The sequence below is a fragment of the Dipodomys spectabilis genome, unplaced genomic scaffold, assembly GCF_019054845.1.
Source record: "Dipodomys spectabilis isolate Male_0828 unplaced genomic scaffold, ASM1905484v1 ptg000030l, whole genome shotgun sequence".
NCBI lineage: Eukaryota > Metazoa > Chordata > Mammalia > Rodentia > Heteromyidae > Dipodomys > Dipodomys spectabilis.
Genome location: NW_024870707.1, coordinates 3,697,844 through 3,709,667, shown reverse-complemented (window position 1 = coordinate 3,709,667; position 11,824 = coordinate 3,697,844). Strand labels below are relative to the sequence as shown.

The 11,824-nt window shown below is 35.9% G+C and overlaps 2 protein-coding genes across 2 annotated transcripts; both read left to right on the top strand.

Moving 5' to 3' along the window:
- Window positions 1-2,528: 2,528 nt before the first annotated feature.
- Window positions 2,529-3,509, top strand: LOC122104734 (olfactory receptor 10AG1-like). The gene has a single exon (XM_042675669.1). The coding sequence runs from the start codon at window positions 2,529-2,531 to the stop codon at window positions 3,507-3,509; it is 981 nt and encodes a 326-aa protein (XP_042531603.1).
- Window positions 3,510-10,582: 7,073 nt separating this feature from the next.
- LOC122104732 (olfactory receptor 10AG1-like) lies at window positions 10,583-11,530 on the top strand. The gene has a single exon (XM_042675668.1). The coding sequence runs from the start codon at window positions 10,622-10,624 to the stop codon at window positions 11,528-11,530; it is 909 nt and encodes a 302-aa protein (XP_042531602.1). The 5' UTR covers window positions 10,583-10,621.
- Window positions 11,531-11,824: the final 294 nt, after the last annotated feature.

Genomic DNA, 11,824 nt, shown 5'->3' with positions numbered 1-11,824 from the left:
AAGATTGACTTTAAACCAGGCTTCTCAGACTTCAGCCTTCTGAGTAGCTAGGTTGTGAATGGCCAGTGACCTATATGTGCATGTTTCTACTTGTAGAAGAGTAGAAAATAAGTCAAAGCACTGTTATGGTTGTTTGCACGTTGAATCCACCAATGAAATGTTGACCCTGTATTTCTCAATGTGATTTTTCTCCACTTCTCCACAGAAGGACTTAGTATTCCACAACAGGATAAAAAATCAGTGTGAGACAGTTGATACATGAGTGTAATGCACTTTGGTACTATTCATAACTATCCCCCACATATATCCCTGTATCCATATTCTTTGCTTTCTCTTTTCCCCCATTACACCCTCCTCATTTATCATAATTTTCTTTAAAGATCTACACTCCATCGATGAGATAAAACACATTTCTGATTATAGATTGTTCCCCTTTCCAGAGAATGGCATATTCTGTTCTTCTGTATGAATCAATTTTACCTCATTGTGTGTGTGTTTGTGTGTGTATATGTATGCATATATATATATACACATGCATATGTACATTTATATGTACATATAATATTTTGTTCATTTGTCCACCAAACTTGGTTATTATGAACTATGCCGCCACAAACATTGGTATGGAAGTCTCTAGTGTGTGCTGACTTTGATTTATAACATGTGCCTAGATGACAACTGGATCCCATGATAGTACTATCTTTGAAATTTTGAACACCTCTACAGTGAGTACCATCGTGACCAGACTAATTTCCATTTCTATCAGCTGTATTGAAGGATTTTTTTTCTCTCATCCTCTCCAATATTATTATTGTTTGTTTGTTTCTTGATGATATTCATTCAGACTAGATGGACATGGAATCTCAGTGTAGATTTGATTTACAGTTCCTGAATTTGTATATATTTGGAACACCTTTTCAAGTATTAGCAGATCATTTATAGTTAAAATAAAACATTTAGTTGAGTTGCACAGTTTTTGAGTGGATTAATTTCTCTGGTTAAGTTTTGAATTTAGTATATATTTTGGATTCTCATCCTCTGTCAGATGAATAGGTATGAATGATTTTCTCCCATGATATAGATTAACCAGCAATTCACTGTGTTGGTTCCTTGGCACTGCAAAAATATTTACTGCATTGAGGAAAACTAGTACTCCTCAAAGATAAGAAAACAAATTCTAAATATTCAAAGGCTGCCACCAAGAAATTCAGTTCACTAAAAGGCATGTTCATAAGATAGGTAAGAAATAAAATGTCTGAGTGTTACCTTCTATTTAATATTAAGCAAAAATAATGTTAATTCTTCTGGTATATGCAGGTGATCTGATTGTATTTTAAGAAAAGGAACACTATAAACTATATTCCATGGAGAGAATTCAGAAAAAAACTTGGCCTGTTATGCAGAGTTGATTGTAAAAACAGACTAATTGGGACCACAGACAGTGAGCTATGCAATTTAGATATGACAAGGGAAAAGAGATATCCCCACAGGAAAAACGTATTTCCTCTATAAAGAAGACTAGCTTTGCCCAAATCAAGTAGATTTGTTGGTTAAAAATCATGTGAATTTCTATCGGAATATTTACACTAAAGAAAAGGGAAAGAAACAATATGTGCAAAACTGGAACTAAAAGGTAACACTAAATATGTTAATATTTTTCAGAACTATTAATAAAGTTGAGAATCATAATATGATACAGTATCAGCTATCTAACACCATGATATTTAATAATATGTTCTTAAATATAATTTTCTAATTGACCATTGCCACAATTTTCTAATCTACTTGGTTAAAAAGTTAACATCTTTCCAGAAACTGCAATATATAAATGTCTAACCAATTTGTCTGTGGTCAATAATTGTAATGGATATGTATATATGTATGCATTTTCATTTGTCAAATTCAAACACTGGTGAGGTACTGGTGGCTCATGCCTATAATCATAGCTTCTCAGGAGACTGAGATCAGAAGATCATAGTTTAAAGCCAGCTTGGACAGGAAAGTCCATGAGAATTCTTTACTCTAATTAAACACTACAAAGACAAAAGAGCTGCAAATAGTGTAATTCTTTAGGAAGACTAAGTCAAAGCCTGACAAAATGAATACTAGGAAATGGGAACTTGCAATGGGGAGGGTGTTAAGAGGAGTGGGGTAGGATGAATGCAGGCAAGAATGAATTGTGTGTATGCTACACAACTGAGAAAAATAAGGGAAGAGGAGGGGTGAAGATGTGGAAGGGATGACATGGATCAAGATGCGTTGTATACATGAATTGCATTGTTAAAGGGCAAAAATCAATACATAACCTAAAATAGCAGTGTTATTACTAAGAATAGGGATGCCCTAACATTTTTAAAATATATTTTAAAAGTTTTTCTTGATGAAATTGCTCTATTGTTTTATTTCGATGTGTCTATTTCACCTGGTTCCATTTAAAGTCACCCAGAATAAAGATTTGTATGATGAAGAAGAAAACCTTAAAAATATAAAGAAAAACTCACATTCCAATCCACTTTGCATACAGAAAAATGCAGTCAAGAAATGTGCGTCTATGGGAAAGAGACCAATTGGAAGTTACAGGAACAAACTCTACTGTGATGACAGAATTTGTTCTCTTGGGCTTTTCTGATCTACCCCAACTGCATGGGTTTCTCTTTGGAATATTTTTCGTCATCTATATGGTTATTGTGTTAGGGAATGGAATCATTATTGTGGTAACCAGAGTGGATCCCGCTCTTCAGACACCCATGTATTTCTTTATCAGCAATTTCTCTTTCCTAGAGATCTGCTATGTGTCCATCACCCTTCCCAGAATGCTCATGGACCTTTGGACCCAGAAGGGAACTATTTCTTTGTATGCCTGTGCCACACAAATGTGCTTCTTCTTGATTCTGGGAGCCACAGAGTGCTTCCTGCTAGCTGTGATGGCCTATGACCGCTATGTGGCCATCTGCCACCCTCTTCACTACCCTCTCATCATGAACCGCAAAGTGTACACTCAGTTGGTTGCTGCCGCCTGGGTCAGTGGAATGCCAGTGCAAGTCGGACAAACGATCCAGATTTTCTCTCTGCCCTTCTGTGACTCTCATCAAATCCATCACTTTTTCTGTGACATTCCTCCCATGCTCAAACTGGCCTGTGGGGACGTGTTCGTGAACGAGCTGGTGGTCTTTGTATTTGCAGTGCTGATCGTCACCGTTCCCTTTATGTGCATTTTAGTGTCCTATGTGAGAATTATCTCAACCATTTTGAAGCTGCCAACCAACAGCGGAAGGTCCAAAGCCTTTTCCACTTGCTCTTCTCACCTTATCGTCGTGTTTTTATTCTACGGATCTGCCAGTGTCACCTACCTGAAACCGAAATCCACTCAGTATGAGGGGACGGACAAACTGCTTTCTCTGTTCTATACGATTTTGACACCCATGTTCAATCCCATGATATACAGTCTACGTAACAAAGATGTGAGGGAGGCCCTGAGAAAGTTCTGGCCCAAATTGGCAGCCTGGTGAAGCCATTCAAGTGGCAAAGTTTATTTTTATAGGTCTAATTTGTATATGTGCATATGACTAGAGTGTGATTCAATCTTGATTTCTATGTGTGAATAAGCTGCTAGAATTAGTTCTTGGGTGGATGTATTCACTGTTAAGATGATTGGATTAATTAATTAAACATATTCTACTTTTTTAAACAGTCAGCCTTTGTCCTCACTGGATTGATAGAGGTATAAAGCTATTAAAGATTACATGATATATGCCATGTTATAATCTAGCCTTATCTTCTAAATGAACATTGTATATTGAGGAGACAAAGTATGTTATGAAAGTGTGAACTCATAAGGTTATATTCACAAGAATTAATTATATGCATATTATTATATGCTTACTGGAATGTTTATGATAATCCTATTTTTCTAAACAAAAAATAGAACTGACTACTGATACTCAGATGCTTTCAATAAATCTGATGTATAAGTATCATACATGCAGTTATACAGTCTTTAGAAAGATAACATTAAATACATATTAATGTTCATAGTACATCTTTAGAAAGATCACATTAAACATACATATTAATGTTCATAGTACATTACTCCTTACATTCAGGCAATTATTTTCTCTCCCAGGTTGTCTTTTGGGTTAGCCTTGAAATTGGCTTTTGCCAATAGGATCTTGCCAAACAAGAATGATTACTTGGGTATTAGGGGCTTGAGATTTCTATCAATAGAAACCTTAACATTACTTATGCCCCCAAACCCACATTACTCAGGTTGCTGATATCTGAGGATCATGGATTGAGGTCAGCCTAGACAGGAAAAGTTGTGAAAGAATTCTTTCCAATTAATTACTAGCAAAAGACATGAGTGGAGCTGTGGCTCAGGTGGCAAAGATCTATCTTTGAGCAATAAAGCCAAGGGACAGATTCAGGCCATGAATTTAAACCCCAGGACTGACAACCAAACAAACAACAATGACAACAACAAAAAGAACACTAGATCCATGATAAAGGAGGCACATCACATTACATCATAGACTGATAAAATCAGAACTGAGATAGGATACATTCAGTTGGAAAATTATTTACCAACACATTTACTAGTTCTTTACTAGATATTGGAATGTGTCACTCACTCTGTCTTCTTAGTTCTGAGTATTGTCTTTGGCCCTTGTGTATTCATAGCAAGCACTCTGCTGCTTTAAGCGATACCCCAGACCTTTTATTGTTATAGCTTCTTTGCAGGGGTGGTGCCTGGCTACTGTTGCCTAAATTAGCCTCAAATTTATCCTCCCTTGCCTCTTGCTCCTCAAAAGGTGGGATTACAAGTATGATTCACAATGCCTGGCTCTGATTCAGTTGTTATCAGAGATGCCTATCTGTGTCACGTTTTCTAATTCTTTGCATATGTGAAATTTTGTTCTACAAAATGACTCACTCTTTGAGATAAGTATTTATGTGCTGAACATGGAAGATATTTATCTTGGAAAAGAAAATCATGACTAATAAAATAATGACAATATAATATATTTATAGAGTGAATGGCTAAATACTTATGAACTAGCATTTCTTTAAATACAGTATTCAAAACAGTAACTTATGGAAAGCTTCAAGATTGTATACATGAAGAAAAGACAAAAAGTTATACTATTAAATGTCTTTTCAAAGACAGGGGCATAGCTAAAATCACTAAAAACTTGCCAACCTAGCAAAAAACCCTGAATAATTCTCATTGCTAGTAAAAGAAAATCAATCTTTCTAATACTTCAGTAATATATATTTATATATTCTCTGTTTCTATATATTCCCATTCATATATTATTTTCTGTCTAAGATAGAGTTAAATTCCAGTTTTATATTTGCTTTGTGTGGGCTGAATAACTCCATTAGGAAATTTCTTGATGGTGGAAATGTTAACTATCTTAATAGTGACAATAGTTTCACTGGTATATACATATATACATATATATGTATATGTATCTGCATATGAATGCAGTTTTATATATATCAGAAAGAGTTGTAAACTAAATATGTGTTCTCTACCCTTATTATATTCAGTTTTACATTAACAAAAGCTTCAAACATCTTCTGAACATTCAATTTGGAATATGCTGTTTTACATCTACAGTGCTAGAAGCCCAGGTGGCAGAGATAGGGAAAAGTCAGTTTGTGTGAAAAACCCACAAGACCCCATATCACCAATAAAACCTGAGCATGGTGGATGTACCTACCAGTATGTATATAAAAATGAGGTCCTATTCAAAACATAACTAAAACTAAAAGTGCTGGAGATGGCTCAAATGTTAGATCACCAGCATAACAATAACAAGGTCCTGCGATCAAACCCTAATACTGCCACCCCCCAAGAAAGAATCAAATTTGAAATACTGGGACATTCAATAAAACTAAAAATTAGCATACATTGCATGCATACTTGATCTCAAAAAGATATAAAAATTATTTAATTAAAAGTAGCTGAAGAAAGATGATCCTGGAGAACAATAACTATCTCAGATATAATTCATGGGTAAACCATAATGATAACATATTATTTTAATTAATATAAATTTTATACAAGTGCTCAGTGTGAACATTTGAACCTTTCTTAGTTAGATTTAAAATACAAATAAACCCAATAATTATCCAAACTATTTCATTACAGACAATAAGGTTTGTAAGTGGATCCATTCGATTACAAACAAATAAAGGCTATTAGTAGACATTTTTCAAGATATAGAAAATGTAGCCAGGTGCTGGTGGACCACACTTGTGATCTTAGTCACTTGGGAGGCTGAGAATCAGAGGATGGTGGTCCAAAGCCATTCCAGTCAGACCATTTCCTATGGTTCCATACTCATGGTGTTCATATGACCCCATTCCCATAGAGGAAATCTGAGTTCGAGAGGACTCTGCATGATCCTGTGCTCAAAGACTAGCCTAGGTAGAAGAGTTCAGTATGCTCCATCCCCACAGATGCTCTGACAGGGGCTGTGATTCCAGCAATGATGAGAAAGTTGATGGACAGAGCTTAGGCAATTGCACATAGGCTTTTTAGTTCATGAACAAAGGACAGAATAGCAGGTTACTGCAGCAGCCTTATGATGATCATAGGGCATTATTGCTAAAAAGAAACAGAGGGAAAACTCTGTGGCTCCCAGAATAAGGTAGAAGCAAAATTGTATAGCAAAAAAAAGAAAGCAAGAAAACAGAGAAGGAGGGAAGGAAGGAAGGAAGGAAGGAAGGAAGGAAGGAAGGAAGGAAGGAAGGAAGGAAGGAAGGAAGGAAGGAAGAACGAAAGGAAGGAAGGAAGGAAGGAAGGAAAGGAAAGGAAAGGAAAGGAAAGGAAAGGAGGGCAGAAGGGAGGGAGAGGAGGAAAAGAAAATAAATATTTCCTTACTGGATTGAAATATATGTGTCCATTCTAGGAATAATGACAGACACATGATCAAGGGGAAGAAGCAGCTGATGAATAAATGCTAGGGTGAATTCCATTCTTGTTACCAGAATGTTGATGCATTCTGCAAAAGGATAATCACAAATGACTAAGAATGTTCTGAAGCAGTTTGCTTGATTGCTGACATATTTTTCAGATGAGAGGATGGAAGAGCATGGGCATCGTAGTGGGTAGAGCCAGTTGTCCAAATGCAAAAATGTGTGGAATTATGTCTCTGTATTTATGGTAGTTCAGACTCTCCTCAGTTGGCAACAGTGTCCCTATCAAGCACAATGGAGAATGTCCACACATTCCTCTGAATACTCACTCCTGTTCTGTGTAGTATTAAAGAAAAATCATCCATTCTGTTCACAGGATTCTGAATAGAAAGGGATGGCTGACACCATGTGAAGAAATTCCAAATAATTAATGATCACAGATTTTGACAAATATAACACTGTATGGTGAGGCTATAGATGTCTCTCCATCCGTGGACACAGTAACCACACTTTTAGTGACCCAAAGAATTTGGGAGGAGGATCTTGATGGTTTACAAACTTGTTCTATTTCTTTGACCAGAGTCTTTGACCCTGGTCTTATGATAATGAATGTGAAAAACTTCACAAAATTCCTTTACTTATAGATTCTTTGTAAACAATCCAGCCATGAAACACAAGAGGAGAGAACAAATGTAACACATGTAAGCCTTGGTTTATGGCATCTCCTGTGAGATTCTGATCTCCATAAAAGTCTGAAGTCAGTGACTTTAGGTTAAAGGTGTTGACAGGGAAGTTTTTAAAATGTATTCTCTTCCCTTATAATCTTCTTTGCTAACAAAATAATAGCTTTATAAATTATTTATATCTTTATACTTTATAACATAAGGTAGGTATAAGGCTATATAGCCTTATAAATTATTTTATTAGCAAAAATTTATTGCATGAAGATGCTTCATTCTGCTATTTACTGTGTGCTTACAATGTTCTTCAATCTTTTCTTTAGATGCTTGTTTAAAATGCTTGTTCAAGCAAGCATCTTGGAGATGGCTTTTATATCCAATCTGCTGTATCTCCTAAAATCTGAAAAAATAGACCATGATGTGAAAAAAATTCTAAGTGTTTTTGTCAGCATGAATGACATTCCATAAGAGATAATTCAGGACAAAATATCTAATTACCCTACATATTAGAAATATCAAATCCAACCTTTATGTTTGAGAAAGCATATGATACATTATCTGCATGATCTAGACATATACAAATTAAAGAAAACATAATAGGAAGGCAAATCTACATCAACGTAATGGCCTTAGGTACAATATCTAAAACAGTCTTACTTCTAAATAAAATGATATGTAAAATGTATTGTATTACCTGGTATTTCACAGCAATCAAACCCCCTTGTTGTAGGCTGGCTGTATGCCAGGAATAGGCTTCTGAGGAAGATGGGTATAAATAAAAAGCAATGTTGAGAAATAAAGCAGAATGATTGCCAACAATAGCAGTCTTCTAAAAAGTAAGAGATGATGAGAGAAAATGATCCCCAGGGGTAGCTTAAGGATTCATATATGAGGGCACTTGATGTTTAAAGCAAGTAAAGTATCATAGAATCAGTCTGACTTGCTGAGAAAAAGCTTGAGGTTTTGTAAGTTAAATATCACTACATCCTATAAGACTACTTCATGCATTTCTATCAAGGTAAGCACTAAAAGATCTGACTAATTGATCTAAATTAGAACAAAATTAATAAAAGAAAAAACCACACACTTCATATAATTTGCTGAAATGAGTTAGCTATATAATTCATATCACTTTTCTTCTTTGAAATTAAAGAGTTCTCTTCCAAAAAAGCCTAATGATATTCACAATGAAAATAATCTAAGATTAACTTGAAAACTAATATAATGAAAATATTAAACTTTTATTTACCGAAGTATGGGGTATGAAGTCAATAAGAATGGTGGTTATGAAAAATAGAAAATATGTATTTAGATTTCTGGGCAAAAGCATTATGAAATATAACAGAAAAATTTTAAGTAAGGCTGACTTATTACTGGGTAATATTAACTAAAGGAGCAAGTGTATGATTTTTGTTCTGCTTGAGATTTTAGTCCTATTGACTGCTTTGGTATGGTCAGTCTAAGTTACAGTGTTGTTTAATCAAAGTTTTTAGTTTCTGTTTTTGTTTTTTGGTCATTCATAGGGCTTGAACTCTAGGCCTGAGCATTGTCCCTCATCTCTTCAGCTCAAGGCTAGCACTCTACCACTTGAGCTACAGCACCACTTCCTGTTTTCTGGTGGTTTATTGGAGATAAGAGTTTCACAGACTTACCTGCCTGGGCTGGCTTTTAACCTCGATCCTCAGATCTCAACCTCCTGAGTAGCTAGAATTACAGGCATGAGCCACCAGTGCCCGGCAAGTTATTTTTAACAAGTCATTAGGAAGGGAAAATAGAGAAAAGGAGTATCAGTTGATAATGAAGGTAGTATATAAGAATGGAAATTCTTACATGAAAAAGAAAAAAAATACGAAAAAATGGGTGAAAGATTTTTCATATTTGCCTATTAAGTTCAAGGTTAATATTTATCATGTCTTGGAGAGGAGGTCTGCATTGGAATAATTAAAGAAGAATATAACGAAGTATACTTCTCGCTCAAGTGGTAAAAAGCTAAAAACAGAGCTCTACACCTGAGTTCAAAAAGCACCAGCACAAAAATAGTTGCATACCTGCCTGGTGCCTATAAGTCTAGCTACTCAGAAGGCTAATATCTGAGGATGTCTGTTTGAAGTTAGCCCAGGCAGAACACATCTGTGAGGTGCTTATGTTCTAATTAATCACAAAAAGCTGAAAGTGTAGCTTTGGCTCACATGGTAGAGCTCTAGCCTTGAGCCTAGAGGTCAAGCCCCAGGACAGGCAAAAAAGGGTAGCATATTAATTAGTGTTTATCAAAATTTTTATAAGAGATGGGAGAATTGCAAAATGTAAACGAATAATAATGGATCTATTTGTTTCCTCAGAAACATTGAATTAAGAAAATTGACTCTCATTTGGAATATAAAAGGACAAATTAATACTCAGTATAAATAAGAAAGAAAAGCCCAAGGAAAAGCTAAAAAAAAAACAAAAAAAACCCTCAGAACTCAAGGAAGATTAAATATGATGAGCAAGGAAGAGAAAAACATTTTTTAAATTTTATGTTATTGTAAAATTGCTGTACCGAGGGGCTACAGTTACAGAAGTAAGGCAATGAGTACATTACTTGTGTATCATTGTTGGCCCTTCCCTTGTTGTTCTCCCTTGAAAAACAATTATTATACAAAGGGAAAACCAAGGAAAAGCTTCTAATATAATTCCTAATTTAAGGTGAAGCAATGGAATGGTATTTCTTTATTATGTGTTCGAAATGATAACATTCCTTTTGCAATATGCTTAGTATAATTGAAACAGACTCTAATGAGGCATATTATAACTTATTTCTTTAAATGGATTGAGTTTAATTTCATAGCATTTTAGGTCTTATCAGAGACACACAGCCAGTCAGTGCTGGAAAGAATAGATTATATAAAGACATTGTGCACCCAATTCAGATAATACACAAAGCCAATATAATTCAAAGGTGAATTATTAACCCTCTTGGATTTACCAAACTTGCAGATGGAGAGCAAGTTAGAACAGGAAAACCAAGCAATACTTCCATGATGGAATTTGTACTCGTGGGCTTTTCTGACAGTCCCCATCTCCAGTGGATACTTTTTGGGATATTTTTACTTATGTACTTGACAATTCTGTTATGCAACAGCCTCATCATAGTAATTACAAGGACAGATGCCACCCTCCAAACACCGATGTATTTTTTCCTTAGCCATTTTTCCTTTCTGGAAATCTGCTATGTAAATGTCACGGTGCCACGCATGCTCATTGATCTCTGTACCCAAAAGGGAAACATTTCCTTTTTCGCCTGTGCTACCCAGATGTGCTTTGTCCTTATGCTGGGAGGCACTGAATGCCTGCTTTTGACAGTGATGGCCTATGACCGTTACGTGGCCATCTGCAACCCTCTGAACTATGCTCTGGTCATGAGCCACAAGGTCTGCGTGCAGCTGGTGGCCGCCTCGTGGGGCAGTGTCATTCCAGTCGTGATTGGACAAACCTGCCAGATCTTCTCTTTGCCATTCTGTGGGTCTCACCGGATCAATCATTTCCTCTGTGACCTTCCTCCCGTCCTCAAGCTCGCCTGTGGAGACACTTTGGTGAATGAGATAGCAGTCTACTTGGTCGCAATGGTGTTTGTCACCATTCCCTTTCTGTTGATCATGGTGTCCTATGGCAAAATCATCTCCAACATCCTGAGACTGTCCTCGGCCAAAGGGAGGACTAAAGCCTTCTCCACTTGCTCCTCTCATTTGATAGTGGTGGTCTTATTCTATGGCACTGCTAGTATCACTTATTTACAGCCCAAACCGAACCAATCTGAGGCAATTGGAAAGTTACTGTCTCTTTTCTACACCATCTTGACTCCTACGGTGAACCCCATCATCTACACACTGAGAAACAAGGATATCATGGTGGCTCTGAGAAAACTACTAACTAAGTTATTACCATGAGCAAACTATTGGATATTCAGAATTACTTTTTCTTTGTTGTTGTTGTTTCATTCTGTGTCTGTTACATAGCCTAAACAGAAAACTTAGCTTCATTCTTGGATTCTTCAGAAACAATTTTGTGTCCATCAACCACCTTAGGTAAAGGGACCTCTGTTTTATAGAATTTAGTTGTGTAACATTAGACTACGATAAAATCATTAGCCTCTATCTATTATCAGGTCAATATTTGTATTGTTAAATATTGAATTAAGACACTGTTTGATTATAAATTTGTCATTGCAAGAAGGGAAGGAA

Excerpts from the sequence above, each read along its gene's own strand:
- LOC122104734 (XM_042675669.1), top strand. The coding sequence starts at position 2,529 with ATGCAGTCAAGAAATGTGCGTCTATGGGAAAGAGACCAATTGGAAGTT.
- LOC122104732 (XM_042675668.1), top strand. The coding sequence starts at position 10,622 with ATGATGGAATTTGTACTCGTGGGCTTTTCTGACAGTCCCCATCTCCAG.